General features: G+C 40.6%; 1 protein-coding gene and 2 long non-coding RNA genes across 3 annotated transcripts in view; 2 read left to right on the top strand and 1 right to left on the bottom strand.

The window, feature by feature from the left end:
• The window catches only part of LOC129046448 (uncharacterized), a 33,680-nt gene extending 12,002 nt beyond the window's left edge, over nt 1-21,678 (bottom strand). Inside the window, exon 1 of the long non-coding RNA XR_010410820.1 lies at nt 21,055-21,678. This is a non-coding gene — a long non-coding RNA (uncharacterized LOC129046448). The remainder of the gene's footprint in view (nt 1-21,054) is intronic.
• On the top strand, nt 4,733-7,239 carry LOC135364144 (uncharacterized). Its single transcript, XR_010410823.1, has 2 exons — nt 4,733-5,080; nt 6,707-7,239. It is a non-coding gene; the product is annotated as an uncharacterized LOC135364144 (long non-coding RNA).
• PALMD (palmdelphin) overlaps nt 19,042-23,468 on the top strand; it is a 50,852-nt gene continuing 46,425 nt past the window's right edge. The window contains exon 1 of the mRNA XM_045897125.3: nt 19,042-19,574. Coding sequence (XP_045753081.1) covers nt 19,530-19,574 — 45 coding nt within the window. The 5' untranslated portion in view covers nt 19,042-19,529. The remainder of the gene's footprint in view (nt 19,575-23,468) is intronic.

Genomic DNA, 23,468 nt, shown 5'->3' with positions numbered 1-23,468 from the left:
AAGGGACGTACAAAAAGATTTATAGCAAGTGAGGGAGCTAGTCTTGTATGTATCCAGGGGAAGAGAATTCCAGGAAGTGCCCTGTGCAAAGGCCCTGAGGTAGTGCACATCGGCTTGTGTGAGTAGAAGGGAAAGTATTACAGAAGATGAGATCAGAAATGAATAGGGGCCCAATTCATACAGGAATTTGTAGGCCATTGTTAGTATTTTGGCTTTTATACTGAGAGTTTTATGCAGAGGACTGACATGATCTGACTTATGCTTTACGAGGATCAATCCTTATTGAAACAAATGGTAAGGAGCAAGGATGGAAGCAGGGAGACTAATTAGGAGTGAGAGACAATCATGGGCTTTCACCAGGGTGTTAATAGTAGAGATGATGAGAATTGATCAGATAAAGCATGCAATTTAAAGGCAGAGCAAATGAGATCTTCTGACTAATTGGATGTGGGGCAAGAGAGAAAGAGAAGATGAGAGATCGCTCTAGGAATTTGGCCCTGAGAAGTTAAAAGGGTGGTTTTGCCATCAGTGAGATGGAGACAAATGCAGGGGTGAAGATCAGACGCTCCATTCTGGATATATTGTGGGAGACATGGATTAGCTCTTCTAGTGGAGATTTCAACAAGGCAGTGGATAAAGGCAACTGCTTCAAAGAATTTTGCTGTAAAAGAAAACCAAAAAATGGGGTGGTGACTGGCAGGAATGGTAGAGTCAGTAGGAAGCTCTGGTTTTCATTATTCGTTTTAAGATAGGAAATAGAATAATTGTATATTGATAACAAAGTTCTAAGAAAGGGAAAAATTGATGAAGCAGGAGAGAGGGGAGAATTGCTCCATCAATGACCTTTAGTAGGTAGGAAAGCATGGTTGCAGATGGAGAATTATCTTTCAGTTGTGATTAAGAATGATGGAGGAGGTATTTGAAGTTTGAGGAGAGATGTGAAAAAAATTAACTAGAAATGTGGGCAAGTCAAGAGAATAGAGAAACATCATTTTCAGGCAGCATTAAGGATAAAGCATAGAGCTTTGGAGGCTCACTTGAAGGTAGTCACTAATTTACAATAGGATAAATTTGGACAAATTATACAGTCAGGCACGATTGTCTGTTTTCCTCTAGTCCTAGGCAGATTCATTTAGGTGTGTAGTAGACAGAGAGAGAGAGAAATAGTGGCTTGAGCAAGGAATAACACCGATGCCAAAAACAGGCAAGGAAATTGGGGGTATATGCAAGGGAGTAACTATACTGACTGCACATGGAATTTAAGCTTGGTCAGGATGGAAAAGAGGACATCAGAAAGGTGACAGTGACAAGGTAGTAGGATCAATGGGTTGGAAATCTGGGTGGGATCAAATTGTTAGAATCATGATTCTAGAAGGAGTGAGCTACAAAATAGAAAGTGATTGTCAGAGAGTAGGAAGAGATTGTGAAGACATTGCAATTATGAGTAATGACAAAATTCAGAGTGACAATCTTTTTATTTACCCAAGGAAAATCACTATAGAGAAAGAAAATATAATGTGACCAGAAGAAAATGAAAAGGGGGCTACACACACAACTGTTGAAAGGATCAACAGCTTCTCAAAAGTGACTGCTACATTGCTTCTTTGGGAATTTTGTGGGTGTAGAGAAAACAGTGACAGGGCAGCAACCAGTGTTAGAAAGGGCACTGGGAAGACTTCATTCCTCACAAAGAACTATCTGCAATTATTTCACCAATTTAAAGTTCATTTGAGTTCTAACATTCCTCTCCTAAAATGCATGTAGTACATCAGTCATCTACACCTCAGTATGAATTCTGATAATTAGATCGTTCTAATATTCTCCAGTCTCTGAACTTAGATTTGAGCAAGTGCAAATTCCAAGTAAAGAAATGAAACTATAGAATAAGTAACTTAGAGTGATGTTCACATCAGCATTATTCATAAGAGCCAAGAAGTGGAAACAACCAAGTGTCCACCAACTGATGAATAGATAAATACGATATGGTATATCCAAGCAGTGGAATATGACTTGGCCATAAAAAGAGCTGAAGTTCTGATATATGCTACAACTTGGATGAACCTTAAAAACATTACACTAGCCCCGCATCGGGCTCCCTGCTCGGCAGGGAGTCTGCTTCTCCCTCTGACCCTCCTCCCTCTCATGCTCTCTCTATCTCATTCTTCTCAAATAAATAGATAAAATCTTTAAAAAAAAAAAAAAAACCATTACACTGAAGGGGCACCTGGGTGGCTCGGTTGGTTAAGTGTCTGACTTTGGCTCAGGTCGTGATCTCAGGGTCCTGGGATCAAGCCCCCTTGAGCCCCATAGGGTTCTGCACTCAGCAGGGAATCTGCTTCTCCCTCTCCCTCAAGCTCCTCTCCCCATTCATGTGCTCTCTCTCTCTCAAATAAATAAATAAAATCTTTAAAAATAAACAACATTACACGGAATAAAAGAAGTCAGAAACAAAAAGCTGTATATTGTATGATTCCATTTATATGAAATGTTCAGAAGAGACAAATCTAGAGACAGAAAATAGATTAGTGGTTGCCTAGTGTTATGGGTACAGGGAGATTGGGAGTGATGGCTAAGGGGTGTGGGTTTCTTTTTTGGAATAATAAATATGTTCTAAAATTGATTGTCATGATGAATGCACAACTCTAAATCTACTAAAAAGCCACTTTCATGAGTGCATTGTATGGTATGCAAATTATGTCTCAATATAGCCATTTAAAAAAAAAAAAAAGAAGCTTTGCGTGAGTTTGGGTGAGCTTTGGACAGCTGCAGGACAGCATTAAAATAGACTACAGGAAAGAAGAATTTGGAAAACATTGAAAGAAGCTTTATCTTTCCTGAAATTTGACCTGAGCCCTGCTGTTAAGTCATCCACCATGGTGCCTCTTAAATCCGTTCCATCACTGTCTTGGGGCTGATTGCCCAAGGTTGCCCAGGCCTTCCCAGCAGAAATATGCACAAAACAAACTAACCTAGGAGAGTTTTCAGAGCACAGTGTTTAGAGTTCAGTTTCTAAATTCAAGCAGAAAAGGATTCAATCCTCACTCTGCGGTAGGCTGTGTGTGTGTGACTTGGCGCAAAGTCTCCTTACCACTCTTGGTCTCCATTCCCAATGGAAATAACAATAGTATCTATCTTATCGTGCTGTTTTAAGACTTAAGTCAGGTGAGAAAGCAATAGCACTTATTAAAGTAGCTGGCACATAATAACTGCTTAATAATCATAAAACTTCAGAAATGTAAAGAGAGGTGGTGAGAGATTCCAACAAATAGTAAGGGGTACGCTCCAGCACACCACATTTATGCCCTTCTGGGCCAGGCAAATCAGAAAAAAAAGACGTGTTCAAGAGAAGTATGTGTTCCCTCTTTCCTCTCTCCTACCCCGCACTTCCTCATTGACAAATATTCCTGTCTTTGGGTAAAATCTATTCTTCCATAAAAAAGAAATAATGACAGGGGTAGCTACATTTCCACCCAAATACTCAGGCCCAATGCAAAAGAACTGCTCTATCATCACCTTTTGTGAAAGAATCAGGCCCAACGTCATCAAATGGCTTTCCTAAACCTCTAAGTAAAATTCTCCAAAAATATATTTTATACCTTTGACATTAAGAATTAAATGAGAATTGGGGCAGCTGGGTGGCTCAGTTGATTAAGCATCTGACTCTTGATTTTGGCTCAGGTCATGATCTCGGGGTCAGGGGATCAAGCCCCACGTTGGCCTCTGCTCTGGCCTTGAGCCTACTTAAGATTCTCTCTCTCCCTCTGCCCCCTCCCCTACCCTCTACTCTCTCTTGCTCTCTCTCTCTCTCAAAAAAAAGAATTAAATAAGAATTTACTACCAGATGATTAAAACACTTTCTGAACTTGTAGATCTCATATTTTAGTGGGCATATAGATCTCCAAATACATTTGAAATTACAACTTATTAAGTGGTATAATAAAAGTATTATGGGCTATGGTGCCACATGAGAGGAAAATTAGCTCTATCAATCTAGGAAGGCTCTCTTCAGAGAGGAGGTGTCCTTGGCTCCTCTCCCTAATGTCTCCTGAAGCATCACAGGAGAGGCCATGAGGACAACACTGGACTGATACGCACCAACAAGACAAGGCATCACTAACTGGTACATCAATAGCTCACTACCTATCAAGTAGAACCTATCACTCTTGAAACATTTGCCCCAGAATCCAATTACCCATGTAGCTGGTCCAAATACATAAAGAAGGAAGGTTAAGCAAGTTGGCTTAACAATGAGGACACTGGGTGGGATACATTTTCTGAGGGGGCTGGTGGCTCTACCATAGTTAGAAATTAGCCAAATTACTTCTCTTTTCACATAGCTAAATTCTGAAAAGACCAAGATAACTTGTTTGGTAACTTCTTTGGAAAGCCATCAAAAAGATATAACTCCCATGCCAACAATGTTGGGATAGGTTTAAATATACAGAATTCCTAAAAGCAAAGTCACTTTTCGTTGGTGAAAAAAAAAATCTATTATGTCTCTATGCTTGCTTATAGCTGAAGTCCGGCTATTAAAGTCATGAGGCTTTTTTTTTTTTTTTTAACAAGTATTACCCATTACCTGGAGGCAGTTTTCCCTAATTGTGAGATATTTACTGTAATTCTTAAAAAGAAACAAAATCTTCCCAGGTTCAACTTGCAAGTCTATTAAATGCTTATATAGCAACCACAAAAAGGTTTGGCTATTTTGGAAAGAGCAAAGAAAAGCCAAAAAGGTATTCAGCTAAGTTTCATAGGTCCAGAACTGTGAAAAGAGAAATCCACTTCAGAAAGATCCATGAGCTTGGAATAATGCAAATATCATCTCCTCGGAGAGGTCTTCCTTGACTGCTCAGTCTATATTAGCTCATCACCTACCACCACCACCACCCCAACCAGTAACTCTACTGAAAACCCTGCTTTCTTTTCTCTATAGCACTTAACACTAGCTAAAACTGTGCTTATGTGTTTGTTTTTCTCATGCCTGTTTTCCACTACTGAAATCTAAGGCCCAAGAGAGCAGAACAGCATGCATGCTGCTCAGAACCCTATCACCAACCCCATGTACAGAGCCTGGTTCATGGTAAGTACACACCAAATACTGGTTGAATGCATGAATTCAACCATGCCACAACAATCATTTCTTTAAGGTGGATGGCATTGAAAAAGGTTCACACTGTGAGCAGAGTTTTAGATCTCAAGAGGCTTTCAGTTATCATTTGATTCCCAGCAACATGTGTGAAACCAAGATCTTCTTTGTCACTCCAAGTGATTCATCCTTTCCAACTAACCACATAGGCACTACCACAACACCAACTGGCACACAGGTGATAAAGTGGAATGTGATTCCCACAATGGGCCTACTGATTTCAGGCTAGTTCTTTAGGGGAAGGATCACTTGTCACATGAGTTGGCCACTCAGCAAAGCATGAATGCTTAAGCTCACATTCCATTTAGACTATGGGAAGTGTTTTCACTGCTAACTATACCATTCAGATTGACCTAAACACTTTGAGAGGTGGTAGATTAGTAAACATACTTAAACTCATTTAGTTATATTTTACCAAGAATTACAATTCCAAGGTTAAAAGGAAGAGAGGGACAAGGTGGACTTCATTCAGGGAGTGAGGAAACAGGTAATAACCAAGAGCTCTGTGCACAATTAGATACGAGAAAAAAATAAAACTGGCCATGATATGGAATTAATTATGCATGTTGCTAGAATTTTGGCTACAAGCTCCAAATGTGTTATCACTCCTTGGTTTGGCAGAAAGAACCGAGAGCTATGGGCAGAGAAAAGTCAAAAAACAGCATGATATTGTTGTGGGAAACAAAGACTCTCAGCTCTTATTTTAATACCTTATCAAAATGACTTTAGAAAAATCCAGGTTTTTTTCAAAAAAAATTCTGTAGTGTGTTGAATTTACATTTTGAAATTGGATAAGCCATTGTGTGCTGAGAGCTCTTCCCCAGGCCACATCAGTCCTAGAGAGCAGGGATATAGTAGCAGTTGCAATAATCTTTGACTCTTGAGCTTTGAGTCTGTGAGGGCACTCCATTCCTAAAAGTCCAATCTTTGCCCATTCTCATTGACCTGAGGGGGCTCCACACACTCTGTGTCCTTTGTTGGAATTTTCTGCTCTTCCTTTGGTGGTCTCTTCTATAGAGCAGCTCCTCTCCTCCCTGTTCCCTGTTCTTTACTCTCCTCTCTGCTCTTTAGAGTTTCTTAATTAGACCCCTAATGGCACCATAGGCTGTTGGTTTTTACAGCGCTTACTCAGGATCTGAGATCAGGTTTCTTCTCATTCAGGTCCAAGACAGTTGGGTCCTACACCCAAAAGTTCTCCTCCCCGACAATAATTAATCAGCCTCCTAAATGGAGGTACAAGTTTTTTCAACAGTCTCCTATGCCAAGGTGAGTTTCCTGATTACTCAGGGTGTTTCTAGTATTTTCTGGAGCCCCAGACCAAAGAACTGATTCCTCAGTTATCTCCCTATTTCCCCTAGGAGCCCACATGTAAATGCCCTGATAGCACAGCATTCTCAAGGATTAGTATATCCCAGACTTCCTCTTACCTTGCCCTCTACCATTATTCTCTTGTCAAGGTAAAACTCTACTGTGGTGTGAATTTGGTGCCTTTGAAGTGAATGGAAGTGAGAAATTTAAAAGCTCAGCTTAGCAGTCAAAGCTCTTCTTTGTTTACTGCAGAATCTTACCTGAAGTAGAGAAACACCATACTGAAGAAAGAGAGAAGAAAGAAAGAAAGAAAGAAAGAAAGAAAGAAAGAAAGAAAGAAAGAAAGAAAGAAAGAAAGAAAGAAAGAAAGAAAGGAAGGAAGGAAGAAAGAAAGAAGAAAGAAAAGAAAGAAAGAAAGAAAGAAAGAAAGAAAGAAAGAAAGAAAGAAAGAAAGAAAGAAAGAAAGAAAGAAAGAAGAAAGAAAGAGAAAACTGAAATCAGTGGTTTGGACTACAGTAAATAAAGGGGAAAAAAACTGACTGTGAATCAGCTAACATTTAGGACTTCTCTGTAGGAGTTGGATATTTCTCCTAGAGAGGTCAGCGGCTGCCATGTAATATCTATTCAATCAGCTAGAACATTTTGCTCTTTAGTATAATGAAGCTTGTAAATAAAGCTAAGCTCTGAGTTGGTTCCCAATGGGAAGATCATACAGTTTGCTTTGGTGGAATGTCAAGACGTAAGGGGAAAAAGTGATCATCAATAAACAAATGCACAGAACTGAATCATTACATTCTTTTTTGTAGACAAACGCTTCTTTATTTTGAGCCCTATGTTAAGAAGTCACTGCTTCTCCTCTTTATAAATAACTTGGCATTTGGGGGCTATCATTTCTAATGGCCTATAAGAACCTCTCTGTACATTTCCCCCACAGTGTACCCATTGCATACCATTTGTTTGCATTCCATTTGTCAGCATGTGTATCCGTACTTGGTAGAATTTGGGGGAAGGGAGAGAAGATCCAGCAGTCACAGAAAACTCAACAAAAAAATTAAAGTGTTTACACTGCTGTGTTGGAAGTGAGTACACTGCCTTCAATAACTCCAGGAAACCTAATACTTACTCCATTCAGCCTTCATAAAATCCATTTTCTTCCTTCCTCACATGCACAGATTTGGCAAATTCGAAGAAAGGAAAATAGATCTGCCCCACACCCTAAAAGGATGTGATTTTTATTTCATTTATATCAATTTCTAAAAGATACGTAAATAAAGGAGGGGTATAAGAATAGAGCTTGATTAAAATCAAATGTCAAATGGGCCAACCATAGTAAGTTAATAAAGCCTTGAACAAAATTAACCAGAGATAGTCATCTGGCTTGACCTTTCTTTTCCAACTGAATTAGGGTTTTTCTCCTATTCAGGACTGCCTTTAGAGGGCTGATTACTATTGTGGTACCATAATGGCTTAGATTTCATTTTTAAGAATGCCAAGGTCCTTGAGGAACTCCAGAGACTGCCCTTTGGAATTTCATTTAACAAACAAAACAAACAAACAAAAACCAGAAACAAACTCATAAATACAGAGAACAAACTGGTGGTTGCCAGAGGTGTGGGTGAAATATGTGAAGGGGATTAAGAGGTACAAACTTCCACTTATAAAATAAATAAGTCCCAAAGATGGAAAGTACAGCATAGGGAATATAGTCAGTAACATTTTAATAACGTATCGTGGCAGATGGTGACTACGCTTATCGCGGTGAGCACTGAGTAATGTATGAAACTGTTGAATCACTGTGTTGTACATCTGAAATAATGCAACATTCAATGTCAGCTATACTTCAATAATAAAAATTTAAAAATTTAAAATTTAAAAAGAAGGAAACATTCACTTAAATTGTTTTTAAATTTCTCTCCTGAAAATATTTTTGTATTACGAGATTTTAAATTAGATATGCACAAAGGAATAATTTTGTTGTTGAGGTTTTTTTTTTTAAAGAGGGGTAATGGGGAACTGATGTGGGAATGTGGGTGTAAAGTGGCAGCTATCTCTCACTATTTGCACAATACTCGACCTTCAGATTTCACAGGAAGTCAGGATTCAAGAACCTCCGGCTCTAAGGGAGTTCCTACAGATCTGTTTGTGGCAACTGTAATTCTTGGAACTTAGTGTTCTCCTAAATTCCCACCCCACCCACACCACTGCATGACTACATAATGCAATTCTTTCAGTCTTTGCCCTGGGCACACATGAAACAATCTAACTCCTACAGTTAGAATCTCACCCAAAGGAGAGGAGAGGGGAGAGGGGGGAGAGGAGACAGGAAGATCCAATGATGAAATAATAAAGATTTTTTTCATACTATGCTAAAACTGAGTCAAACTTCCAAATGAAAATGTTTGGGCTTTTTGGTTTGGTTTTGTTTAGGTTCCTTCTTAGAGATCTCTCTAAGGCATGCAATAATCACCGGCCCTTACAAAGCAGCCATCTCTCCAAAGAGAGATCCATGAAATATTTTAGAAGTAAACTTTGAGTTGGCATCTTTCAAAACACTTATTTCCAAAAATCTTCAGGCTAGAATTACAATTGTCTGGAATCCAATCTGTCGCTGAACAAAACCTCAGGCCCTTCATTCGTAATAGTGAAGTAGACTGAGGGCAGACGCACTGACAGCTGGCTCATTTCTTGCTTTGCCATGTAAATCCACTTTCACATAACTGGCTTGCACCCTAATTTTCAGAGTGATGGCTCTGCCTAGAAGCCAACCTAATTGGATAAGCTTATAGCATATTTCCATAATGACAAAGAATCAGATCAAGCCTTCTAAAATTTCTAGAGTCAGTCTAGTGGAAATACTGCTGGACAGAGAATGTTACCATTTAATGAATTGGATCCCTGTCCATCTCTGCCTCAGTTTCCCATGTTGGAAAAGAACACATCTGATGGCTTCTTGGTTCACAGAGAAGAATGAGATCCTGGTCTTTCTCCCAAACAAGTCAATTACAGTATTAGGTTATATGTGTAGAAAGATGCATTCAGCAAATGTGAAAGCACTGAAAGAATAATGTGCCTACAAGATTTAATAGACTTTCTAAGAACTTGGTTTGCACAATAAGATAATTAAGTAGTAACAATAATAATAATAATTAGTTGCTATTTATTACATAATCATTATGCTCCATGACCAACTTTACCTAAAGATTCACTTAACCTTAATCAAAAAATCTTATGGAAACTATTATTACTATCAGTTTTACACCCAAAAAACAGACTCTCTGAGATAGTAAGTGATTTTTCCAAGTTCCCTCACCTAGTAAGTGGAAAGACTAGAAAATAAGACCATGTCTCTCTGACTCCAAATCCACCTACATTTATTCACTTTCTAATGGCAGAGAATTAAGATTTTGATGTATGTGAATTAGTTAAGGATCATTAATAAATATACATAGACAAATTTATTTATAATACGTGTATACATACGAATACGTATGTATAGTCTTTGAACACCAAATACCTTATATAACAAACTGGGATTTACAAGCCTGTATATAGACAATTTGTCAAGTATGTCATTCCATCAGCCATTGGGGAATCTGCCCCTGAGGAGACTATTCAGTTTGTCTTTGACCGTCTAGAAAATCAGGAGCTGTGACTGTACAATTTGTCTTTTGCTTCCCCACCCCCTACCCTGACTCGACCTTTGGGTTAATTAACTCCTAATTGTCCAAATATAAAACACTCCGCTCAGCTGTCCCCTCTGCTAGAATGACTTGGCTGAACTCTGGCCTCCCCTCTGCCCTGAATGCCTTTGGTGACCTAGCACTTTTCACACAGTGTTTACTTGTCTTCTGTTTACGTCCTGTCTTTTCCACTAAAAAGAGTTCATTGTCTTATTCATCTGTCTCTAGCACATAGCACGATGTTGGTTACATAGTCTGTAGATGTTTAACCAGTGTGATATATGGATAGATGAACAAACTCTCAGAACCCAGAATACCTAAGCCTCCAATTAGTAGTGATATGGCTCTAAAATTCCATATCCAATTTCCAAATCCTGTGATGACCAAATGGTTCTTTGAAACCTCTTAGGGAATACAGGTATTTGAGATCTAAATATTACAACCCGAAATACCCATGTCTAAATGCGGAAGTCTAGTTGACCTATGAGTCAATGACTCCTTTCTGGGGAAGATAGCCTCTTGATGATCAGTTTCAACTTCTCTCTTTGCATTTATGATCCCAATACAGATAAAAGGGCATTTATTTTGCTATACCAACAAAAACTGACATTGAAACTTATGGAGGAAGTAAAAAGAAAATGCAAAATTTCAGTGAACTGAAGGAACCCCATTCAATATTTCCTTGTGCAAGTCTAAGACAAAAATTTTCAAGTGGTCAAATGCTAAAACTTAAAATCGGTTACTCTTTAAACTAAAATCCCAAACTCGAAGAGAAAAAAAGAAAAAACAGTTTTTCGAAACAAAAAGCAAAGAAAGCTCAAACTTCTCAAGTTCAAAAAGCAGCTGAGTACGCAAAGAAGCACCCTGGACCATTCAGACATCCAGTTTTGTATGGGCTAGCACATTTTGTGGAGTCCTTTCAAGGTAGTTTTGACTTCGGGAACATTTCTAGGTCCAAATATTTTAAACATTCCATTTAATCCACTGGCTAAAAGTAAAGCATCAAGCCAAGGCATCACAGGGGAACAACATTTTTTAGAACACCGCAACCTGAAAACAATACTGAGGGAAGGGCTGCTTCCTTATGCTGCGAACAACGGAAGGAAAGTGAGTAAGGCCAGCGGTCCTCACCAAAGGCTCTGATTCAAAACAACACTTAAAGTTCAACCCCAATGATCCTTTTCATCCCCTCTGTGGTACACACTGCACAAAGACATGAGTACCACAAGGTTTATACATGGGAGTGGTAAATTGGCAGAGAACTCATTGTGCTGGGGCATCTACAGGCCTTGATCTTGGTGGGATGATAATTACAGACTGTTTAGTCGCTTGCTTTTCCCTGGCTTACAGTAATGCTAATACTTTACATGATACCAATTATTTTCATGTCCATTTGTAAACTGAGGCAGAGAAAATGAAAAGATCCCAAATACAGTAAATATTAACTTTTCATGTGCGTGAGAGGGGAAATAAATTACAAAACATTTTCCTTGTGTTTGATGGAGGCTTTGGGGGGATCATTTTGCTACAGGTGTTTGGTTTGTTAATAGGTTATTTTTTATCTGTGGCTATTTTTGATAGGCTACTGGGTAACTTGAGGCCATGTTCAGAAAACAGCTGTCTCCTTCATCCCCAAAAGTCCAACAATTGGACAAGTTAAATATTCTTTCCCCTAAATCAGTTGTTTGCATTCTAGGAGTCTCAACCTGAAAGAGCTGTGTGATGTTCAAAGAGAAAGCAACATGCTTAACACTCTTCAACTATCTGTTAGTAGAATTTTGTTTGTACTGATGTACCCCTGCAATACTTTACTTACAGAAAAGTCATAGTGCATTTTTAGACAAATTCCCAAGGAAAAATGGTTATACACTATGTCCAGTCTTAAAAAATCAATTCCACAAATCAAAATTATCAAATTTGCTTGTCACACAGAATGCATTATTCTAGGCATGCAAAGATATACGTGGTTAAACTTCATGCCATGAGGTCTATGACAACCAAGGAAAAGTAGAGGTAGGATGATATAATGGACTGAGATGTAGCTTTGGGACTAGACACTCTTAGAATTAAATCCTGGTTTCACTGCTTACTGGATGCAGAACCCCTTGATAGGTTATTTAATATTTTTGAATGCTGATTTCCCAATCCATTAAGTAGGCCTATAAAGCACCTGACACAAACGGACAATCAAATAGAAGACCATAAGAATCATCATTCGACAATTATCTCTTGAGTGTTGACTAGGCACCAGGAATATTGTAAGCACTTAGAATACAGACAGAACTTTCAGTATCTGGAAGTTACACTCTAGTGAAAGAAGACATGCAATAAAGAAACAAACAAACAAAAAGAGTGCAATATACAGTATTGCAGAAGATAAGAGCTATGACAACAAATAAAAAAAGGTGAGAGGAATTGGTAGAATCAGAGAGAGGTTTCTGCAGTTCTCTCTACTGTGGTCAAGGAGGCCTCACTGAGAAGCTTGTATCTTGGCAAAGACCTGAAAAAGGGGAGGCAGTGAGCCATACAGATAGCTGGGGAAGTGAGTTCCAGGCAGAGGTAACAGCCTAAGACCCTAGGACAGAAAAGAAGTCTGCACTGGAGATTAAATAAATTTAGAGTTCAGGCATCTAATTGAGCATTAGGATGAGACTAAATGAGATCCCTGGGGGGTGAGTAGAAATGAATGGAGGAGAAAAGGACACCAGCTGAGCCCTGGTGCACTCCAGTGTCAAGTGGAAAAGAGAAGGAAGGAGCGAAGAAGGCTAAGAAAGAGATGCTAGTGAGGTAAGAGTAAAATCAAGAGAGTGAAGCGCCCCAGAGGCCCAGGGAAGATAGGAGGAAGGAACAAGTCTGTCCAGTGTCATGGATGGTTCACGTACAATGAGCACCTGCGCTACAGGCTGTCTTGAAGCCTACTGCATTTTTTCCACTTATCCTCTAAACTGTAGAGCTCAAATTACCTAACAAAGACACCAGTATCTTGCCAACCCAACTATATAGAGTACTCTACGATGACAATAGCTCATTATTAGGGATCTCTTGTAGTTTATGCAGTCACCCTATTCACATAATTGTTTGTTACTTGTGGATAGCAACTAAATCCCATCTAGGGGTCTACTAGAGAAGGAAAGGATGCAAAAAAGCCCATGTTGCCCAGCCATGTGGAAAAGTAACTGTTCAAAGGTAAGAACAATTGAGATGGCCTGGGGAAACCTGGGCGGCTCAGTTGGTTAAGCATCTACCTCTTAGTTTTGGCTCAGGTCATGATCTCAGGGTCGTGAGCTCCCCGCTCGGCAGGGTGTCTGCTTGGGATTCTCTCTCTTCCTCTGTGCCTCCCCACCTCTCTCTCAAATGAATAAATAAATTTTAGAAAGGAAAAGAGGGGCACCTGCATGGCTCATTGTTGAGCGTCTGCCTTCGGCTCAGGTCGTGATCCCAGGGTCCTGGGATTGAGCCCTACATCGGACTCTCTGTTCAGCGGGAAGCCTGCTTCTCCCTCTCCCACTCCCCCTGCTTGTGTTCCCTCTTTTGATGTCTCTCTCTCTCTCTCTTTGTTAAATAAATAAATAAAACCATAAAAAAAAAAGGAAAAGAGGGGAGAGGAGAGGAGAGGAGAGGAAAGAAGGAAAGGAAAGGAAAGGAAAGGAAAGGAAAGGAAAGGAAAGGAAAGGAAAGGAAAGGAAAGGAAAGGAAAGGAAAGGAAAGGAAAGGAAAGGAAAGGAAAGAAAAGGAAAGAAAGGAGATGGCCTGGTTAGTACTAATAAATGTAAGGTTCAGGATTTTTTTTTTGAGGATTCGTTCAGAGATGTAGTAGGAAAAAGGAAATTCCCTTTCCTTAGGTCAATACCACTTCTGGCTTTGAGAAGTCATAAAGAAAGGAGAGAGAGAGAAAAGAGTCAGGAGTGAACACTTACTTTTTTAATGGGATCTGGGTTCAAAAAAGTTCTAGAAAAGTCTTTTTACATATACATCCAAGAATTATTTATTTCCTTATTTGGATTTTAATTCTCTGTGGTTTTCAATCCAAAATCTCTAATCTAAGCTTCCCTTTTGTACTTAATTTGGAACCTACAAATTCTCATTCTTTTCTCCAATTTAACAATCACTGAAATGTTTTTTTGGTTTCCTCCCTTACAAATCATTCCCATTGCTGTCACTTTGGGGTTTTCAAATATTTAAATTAGCACATTAAATAATAGTCTACTAGTCCACTTACTTTGTCCTATGTCTTGGTCTCTGGATTCAGACCTTCTGAAAGACAGGCAGAAACCTGGGGACTTTCCCTAGAACACTGGCAAAATTTTTAGACTCTTTCCACAGGCACTCACCTTTCATATCTCCTACCTTCCTACCTAATCTTTCCCTCTTTCTATATGTTCTGAAGAGTCAACAGTTTTATTTTCCTAAAATATGAATTGGATCTTTCGTCTCCCACTCCTCTAGCCCATTTTCTCCGAACATCAAATTCTAGGTATGGATGTATATTCCCATCAATCTTTCTATCTAACTTCTCCTCTCTGCCCCAGATAAGACCTCTCCTTTCAGATCCTCTATCACAGTATGTTTCCCTCCCTCTCACCCTTAGAAATGGCTTTTAAGTTCTGCTTTCTCCTGGCAGTGGCTTTCTTTTTTTTTTTTTTTTTTTTTTTAAGATTTTATTTATTTACTTGACAGAGATAGTGAGAGCAGGAACACAAGCAGGGGGAGTGGGAGAAGGAGAAGCAGGCTTCCCGCCGAGCAGGGAGCCCGATGCGGGGCTCGATCCCAGGACCCTGGGATCATGACCTGAGCCGAAGGCAGACGCTCAACGACTGAGCCACCCAGGCGCCCCTGGCAGTGGCTTTCTGCAACTCACATTAATCCTTATCTTCTTCAACTCATTTCACACTTACTGCTCATGCCACACAACTACTGTTATTCACTATGCTATACTCTCATGGTTCCACACAGTGCAATCGTTAAGACTTTGTTTTATCACAGTACAATGACAGTTGGTTTACTATTCTTTGCACCCTAATTGTTTCTAGCGTATGTCTTACCTCTCCAAACCAGATAGTGAATTCATTTTGAGAAAGGGTACTGTCTCAGAATCTGTTATATCCCTACCTCTTAACATAAGGTCGGGTCACTGATTTTAACTTCTAACTCTTGCCATCTTCATTTACATTGGTTGGCAAACAACAAAGTCTTCGGGAAAATTAGTTTAACAAGGCATCTGGGAACAGATAAGTTCTATTGTATATCTGTTTTACAGAGACTGAATCTGGTTATGAATATATAGTTAACACTTAACGTTAGTTCACTAAATTATGCTACATTGTGAACTACAGTTCTAGATATGTTGTGATCCTGCTGACTTTCAGAGATACAATGTATTTTATAAATCTAGCTGAGGCTTCTTTCCTGAACTCCAAACTCATATATTCAATTTCTCCTAAACATCTTCATGTGATAACTAATTAACTTGTCCAAACCTGAGCTCTTGGTATCTGCCCTCTCTGTCAAAAGAAAACTATTTCACCACTTCCTTATCTCGATTGATGGCAAATTCCATTTGCTCAGTCCAAGAGTCAAAGAGTTATAATGAATCTTCTCTTTCTCTCAAACTCCATATCCAATGTCAGGAAACCCTGTTGGTTCTACTTTAAAATATATCCACAGTTCAACCAATTCCCAATAAATACCCTCATTGCTATCACATTGGCTCAAGCTACCATCATTTCTCAACTGGGTCACAGCAGTAGCATCCTACGTAGTCTCCCTGCTTCCATCCTTGCAAAACAGCTAGGTCACACCATTTCTCTGTTCAAAACATCTCAATGGTTTCTCACCCCACACGAATAAAAGCAAAGTCCTTACAGCGTTCTATAAGACCCTACATGGATTGAGACCTGTTATATTTCCAACCACCTCTGTTACCATTCCCTGCAGTGCCTCCTGTCAAACCACAGTAGCCTTGTTCCTAAAACAGGCCTGAGAAAGTCCACCTTAGGGCCTTTGCACAGACTTTCCCTGATATGTTCTTCCCACTGGCATACTCGTGGCTAATCCCCACCCCTCCTTCAAGGCCTTATCCAAATGCTCCCTTCTCATTCTAAATTCCAAATTGCAACCTTCCACCCGTTAGCAATCTTTACTCTCCGTCCTTGCTCTGTTTTCTTTCCATTGCATTTATCACTGTGGCTGTCATAAAAATGTGCCTCCCAGACATCCAACTACAGGAGCATAACTGATAAAGGGTCCCAGCTGTTGCATCCTGAAATCCTTCCCTGCATTTGCATCAAGACCCTGCCTCTCAGTGGCTACTCCCAGCCAACGGGTGAGTATGGCAGAAATCCTAGAACAGGCTCATTCCTGGCAGACATGGGCCCTCTCTGGTAGCTGACTTTGGCTCCAGGATTTTTTTTTTTTTTAAGATTTTTTTTATTTAGGAACGCCTGGGTGGTTCAATCACTTAGGCATCTGCCTTCGGCTCAGGTCATGATCCCAGAGTCCTGGGATCGAGTCGCACATCGGGCTCCTTGTTCAGCTGGGAGCCTGCTTCTCCCTCTGCCTGTCACTCTCCCTGCTTGTGCTCTCTCTCTCTCTGACAAATAAATAATTTAAATCTTTTTTAAATTTTATTTATTATTTATTTATTTTAGAGAGAGAGAGAGAGTGAGCACGTGAGCAGGGGGACGGGCAGAGAGAGAGGGAGAGAGAAACTCAAGCAGACTGGGCGCGGAGTGTGGAGTCTGACATGGGGCTCAGTCTCACGCCCCTGAGCCCATGACCTGAGCTGAAATCAAGAATCGGCCACTAAACTGCCTGAGCCACCCAGACACCCTGGCTGCAGGACTTTTGATGGCCTTGCCAGTCTGGCCGAGGCTGCACTGCAGATCAGGCTGTTCCCACGCCACTTTCTCTTCCTCTCTCCCTCACTTGAGCCAGACTCGTGCCACAGTCTGACCACTCTCCCAGACTCCCGGCTCCAACCCTCTTTGCCTACCTCCCCCATCGTCTCTCATAGAGTCATTCTCTTAATAAAATTTAATACTCCTAACCTGTCTTGCTAATTGTTTACTCAGAAGACTCCAACCAACAGAATCATCTTCTCACCTACCCTATTTTGCTTGCTTACTATGTTTATCTTTCATTGCCTACCAAAAGAGAAGGTCCAGAGAGCAGGAATTTTGGTCATCCTTGTGTCCCAAACACCTAGCACAGTGTGTGACACATCATAGGTACTCAATAAATATGTGCAGAATAAATGAATAACAAATGCCTTTAAAATATTAGCAATTATTAGTATTATCAACTAAATAAATGAATAAACACAGGATGATACCAATCAGTTGTCACAACTCTGCTCCCTCCTAAATTCCCTGGTCTTCTTATTTTATCGAATCCTCCCCTACACTAGAAAACCTTTGAGTTTTCCCATAGCAGAAATGAGATTTAAGTGGTAAATTGTTTTTAGGAAAAGATCCAGACTAATAATTGGATAACTGCCCATCTGTTCTGGGCTGCAAATATGCAATGCTGACTGAGATATTTATCACTACTTCTCTCTTGTATTTAATTTCACCCAGGACCTACATAAACAAAATCAAAAATTCTGAAGGTTTGATTTTTTTTTAAGCATGAGTATCCATCCAATAGTAACCAAACTTGGCCCATGCCTAATCAATTCTCCAACGCTCTAGTTTCCCAAACCGTCTCTTTTGAGTATGTATGAACACGGACAAACTATTCTCAAGTAGGATTTCAGACTCTTGAAACTGGTGGGTTTCACTCTGTGGCTAGGTAGCTCTACATGACAATATGGAAAAATCTTTTCTCTCTAGGGCCACTAAGTTACTCTAGAGATTCATAAGGAGTTTTGCCACAGGGGGTTGCTTTCAGATGTAAGTGTTCCGGGACCTAGATGGAGGAGGAGGCTGGGGGTCCAACTCTTTCTCGTAAAGATTGGTATAGCCTTCAGCCCCTTTTTTGGGCAGGTCTTGATGAATGGCTGTTATAAAGTCAGTCCGCCAATCCTGGGTTTGCCATTTTTAGCTATGTGGCAAATTACAGCTCTGAGCCTCAGTTTCCTCATTTGTAAAATAGGGATAATAGCAGCACCTTGTACGATAAGTAGTATGGAGAACATTTGTCTACAGACAGTACTCAACAAATATTAGCTATTATTATTATGATCAATAATGTGAAGGGAATTAAACCATATGGTCACTGTTTGGCTTGTCCTTTTAACCTGTTCAGCTGAGCTGATCTAAAGGTGCTTGCTAGCATCCAAAAATGTAACAACGAGGTAGACAGTAACTACGGTTTACTACATCAAAATTTAATTAAAGAAATCATAAGGGAAAGAAAACAAAATCACTAGCAAAGCTTCCAGCCTCTGCTAAGAGTTTCCCTGGGCTTGGCTTTCTTTTTTGAAAGGACAAGGGAACACCCACACAATGTCAGACCGCATGAGTTACAGAACGTCTGCTCACACTTTCAAAGGCTCGCTCCTTTCTCTTGCACCACTGGTGAGGTCAAAATGGGCACCTTCCTGAAAGCCGAGAGTGCCATTTCTGAATAAGGTCCAAGAAAGGACGGCGTCCTGTGGAAATCCAAGACAAGAAACAACCAAGGGTGGTACTTGACGTTTAAATCGCACCCACCGCCGCTCGGTGGGCCAAGCGCCGCGTTAACACCTTTCATTTCTCCATGACCTCAAGATTCCAAAGTTTGAAAGCAACTGCTCAAGTGGGAAGAGGAGGGAGAGGGAAGGACGCCCTGGGGTAAATCTACCACTATACGAAGTTCTAAGATCACCCCAGCATTTATTATGATTGTCTGAAGCCAGTCAGAGGAAGAAAGGCAAGCGAGTGGCTTGCCCCGGCCAGTCCAGGCGAGGCCCTGTCTTTGTAAACTCAGGAGGAGGGTGCCGGTAAGCTTTGTACAAACACACACAGACCCACGCACACCCAGAGACGGCTGGCTGTCGCTGGAGCCGAGGCTGATGACACACTCAGCTCCCGGGCTCGCCGTGCCACTCCTGGAAAATAATGAGTTGGCTAAGGAACAGTTAATGAGAAAATGTGCCTCGCTAACTGTGCACATTACAACAAAGAGCTGGCAGCTCCTGAAGGAAGAGGGCTGGTGCGGCTGCCGTTCCAACTTGTCAGTCAGCTCTCGCCAGCAGCCCCAGGGTCTGCCTCCCCGGCACACTCTCATTGCATGTGTCTGTCTGGCCTGCTCTGCACCTCTGCTCAGAGGCGCTCCTGGCGCGCCGGGGATTTCTGCCTTCCTGCCCTGGTGCGAAGGGCTTCTCCTCGGTCACCCCTCGCCTCTGCCCCAGGACGCTCCCGCTTTATGGTAGCCTTGGACTTCCTGCACCCGTCTGCCTGCCCTTGACTTCTAGAATGGAAGAAGCCGAGCTGGTGAAGGAAAGACTTCAGGCCATCACAGTAAGTCTGCGTCCAGTTATAACCCAAGGAGGTGGTTGCTTAGAGGAACGGCAGACAGGTTGCAGCTGCCCCTGCCCCCGAGCCCCTGTGAGTGGAAAAACAGAACTGTCACCCTTCACGGCGCTCTCTTAACCCTTGTGACCCTCTGTCATTCTCGGGCTTCGGAACCTGAGGGCAGGGCGATGTTCTTTATTTTCGCAAAAAAACTGTGCCGGCGTTTTAAAGAGCACTCAGAAGCTTGGGAGGCAGTTTGGTTCACTGTCATTCACCTTCTCAGTGCCTTAAAAAAGCAGTTTCTCCTTCGATTGGTGTTTGCCAGACATGAGATTAAAACTTAGAGACTTTTTAAAACAAGGAATATACCTAAGAGTTAAACTCTTTTAAATGGGGGAGAGAGGAAGAGATAAAACAACTTGAAACTTTTTATTTGCAGTGTGGTAGTATGTTCCAGAGAGCCTAACAGAATTAAAATGAATGTCGTTGTATTAAACTAAGCATTAAACAAGAGAAAAGTAGGTAAAAGCACGTATCAGATTAATTCTTAGATATCAGTTTTCAGCAGAGTCACAAACTGAGTAAGATCCTGATAAAGGAATGCAATGCATGCAATGCAATGGGTTTGGAAAATATCTCGTTAATACCGGGAAGGAAAATAGTGCATTTTTTACGTTTGTTCTGGGAAAGAATTACAGCAAGAAATAAACTACTTTCCTTAAGTGATCCGGCTTTTTTTTTTTTTTTTAATTTTCTAAAATCCTGTATTTGGCAGTAACCTGGAAATCTGTGGCACAGTCACTTATGATTAGCTACAATTTTTTGATATAATTTTCTAAAAACTTGGAAATCCACATCCCAATTTCTCAGCATTTTCTGCCACTGAAATTAGCTGTCAGGAAGAAATGAGTACTTTTTAAAAACTGATGCTAAATCAGGGTGGGTAGGAGGATATTATTCTCTGCTCTTCTCATTCCCATAGCATAAATAATAATGCTAATCCAAATTTAGAATTTTTACTAAATGGATACAATGTCTTAGTTCCACCCAAAAAGGATTCAAGAAGTTGAAACATTTTCTCAGCCAATAGTGAGGAACCAGAAGTCCAGACGTCCACCAATAAGGTTGGCACTTCTCCATAAGACAATGCTTTTGAAATGTTTAACTTCTAATTAGTACATTTTCCTTTCTTCAGAAAACTTTGCTTTAGAACTATTGTTTGTTTTGTTTTGTTCTTTTTTTTTTTTTTTTTGTCTTTAAACTCAGCCACCGTTTCAGCTGTCGGGCTTTAAGGGACAGGAACTGGGCCCTGCTCTGTTGTTTTTGGCATGGGCTTTTTGCATTACAGCTGTTGTCTAAAGGTTACTTTATCACACTGTGTGAGTTTTGTGGGCACAAGCTCAGCCTTTGCTCCTACCTCCTAATTTACGAAACTAAATCATGTAGCTGGAGAAATACACAACAAGCCCGCTGTTCCCCATTGTACCTTCTCGAATTGTAGCACAGCCTTATTGAAGCCCTCAGTACCTCCAGTGCACCTTACAACTCCTCCGGAAGCAGCGCGTGGTCTGCAGCTCCGATGCGTACAGTTATTCAGGAAGACCAGGAATTTGCACTGAGGGTTCCAAATGCAAACAGAGGTAGAACAAGAGGCACCACGCCTTCCAAGCAGGCAAGAGAGTAAGCAGGTTCCTGAATATACTGGTGTGTGCTTTTTCTGATGAGTCACACACAAACGCATACACACACACACACACACACAACACAAACATCCCTACTTGTGAATTATTCCATTAGCCTGAACATATCCCATTAGAAGGAATTAAGCACATCTCCAAAGTAACTCTAGTCACGTACTCAAAGTAATCACAAAGTAACTCTACCTTGGAAGTAATATGTTATATGAAGGTTACAGGGGGGAAAGTTTATGGAATAAATTAACACCAGCCTCCACCTCACCAGGCGAAGCCCAGTCCCAATTTGTCACAACCTAGAGAGGAAAATGGACAATGGTATGTCCATGGAAACAACACATCCACTCACCTCCTGCTAGACACCCCAAGAGATGCCAGCTTTCTCCACCCTTGCTCTACCAGGAAGCCACCTCAGCACTGCCCCATCCCCCCCTGGGAGAATGAAAACATACAGTATCCAGAGAATCCGCTGGGACTGTTTCACTTTGGGAAATACTTAAAATCTTCAAAATCTCTGACCGAAACTAAAACTCAGACACAATTTTCTCATTTTAACTGTTTCCCTCCTGTTTCCTTTCACAGAAACAATGTTTGTATACTTCAGTAACAAACTCATAAGACTTTTCCAATGTACCCAACCCAGCAACTCACAGACTTTGTTAGGGAAAGGGGGAAAAAAAAAAAACACCTTTTTACACTCTCAGATCTATTTGATTTTTGTATTAAAATTTGTTCTTCCATTTCCTCGCTGTGAAACGAGATGATCTTCACTGTTGCATTTATCCCACCTGGTTTCAAGTGTCCAAACAGTCATTATTTCCACCAAATGTCTCTGCCTATAACTTGACAGAACCAAGTGCCCGTCCTCATGTTCCTCTAAAAAAAAAAAAAAAAAAAAAAAATAGATTAAACACAGTAAGTAGATGGAATGTGGCATTTAGGCTCTCGGATTGAGAGCTAATACTGTAACTGTGTCATTCATTTCTCCTCTCAGGAAACTGAATGTTAGATTGTCAGAAATCTTCTCAAAGACTCAAAGAGAATAAAGAAAAAAAATTTATGAAAGTACACAGAAACGATTGTTTAAAAGCCAGTATATCAGTTTGGGTATACCAAATATGGATTCTATTTTATACATGTACTCTCACATTCTTCCTTCATTACTTTGTCCATGTACCAACACTTTCGTCGCTGAATTAATCGTCAAAGTATCTCTCAGCCAAAGAGTTCAGTTTTCAGCTGTAACTCAAAAGCAGGACTGCTTCAAGCTGATTAGATGAAAAGTCTCCTGAGACTCTTTTCGAGTTAGTATGTATTTTAACAAATAGCCGGGTTTTATACAAAAGAAGAGCCGTTGACATAGACTAGTAATTTGAATTTCACTTTTAATATTACTGGGATAGACGACACCAATATTTCCAGCATCCTCAGGAAGAGTGAGATGAAGGACTGACAGTTATCCTGACGGAGCTCCTCTCTGGAAAGAAACTTGGCCCACAATAAAACCAGTGAAAAAACCCAGATGAAGTCCCCCCAGAAAGAGAAAGATCCCCTTAGGATTAGTAATATTCCATATGCTCTCGGCATCCTCCTCCGCGAGGAACGCATTATCTTATCTCCATTCCCACTATGACCTTAGAAAATCCAGTTCCTAAATAACATGGGGACACTCAGACTGGAAAGCTCCTAGACCTTAAACTGGCTAGAGATCATAAGAACAGCAGTTTGGTGCTGACCCCAGAAGAATTCTGAGAACGAGAATCAATTTTTCAGAGAAGAGAGCCAGCTGGGGAGTAAAGGGATAAGAATAAAGTCAACATTTTTATTCTCATCAAAGTTTATCTTTAATTGCTAGGAATTTGTGCTATCAACTCATTCCCTCATTCCTTTATTTAATTAATGGTGATTGAGCACCTACTGTGTGCCAGGCCTTATGTATTTAAATGAAAGGAAGTGAAATAAGGGAAATCAGGAGTAGGTGGGAGTGGGCCGTGAATCACAGTGGCATTGGCAGGATGGGCCTCACAGAGAGGGTGACATTTAAGCATAGATGTGAAAGAGGTGAGCTCTGTCAAAATTTAGACAACGGTACTAATCACACACAACAACAAGCACCTGCCGAGGACTGACTCCATTGGGAAGGGAGCCATATAAAGTCCTGACGCTGGAATTTGAGCAACAGAGCCAGATTTGCCGGCCAAAGCTG

This window comes from Mirounga angustirostris, unplaced genomic scaffold (assembly GCF_029215605.1).
Source record: "Mirounga angustirostris isolate CCGP_5_RB_7025 unplaced genomic scaffold, mMirAng1.0.hap1 SCAF_4, whole genome shotgun sequence".
Classification (NCBI taxonomy): domain Eukaryota; kingdom Metazoa; phylum Chordata; class Mammalia; order Carnivora; family Phocidae; genus Mirounga; species Mirounga angustirostris.
The sequence above is the reverse complement of the archived record's forward strand: the minus strand, read 5'-3'. Positions and strand labels throughout refer to the sequence as shown.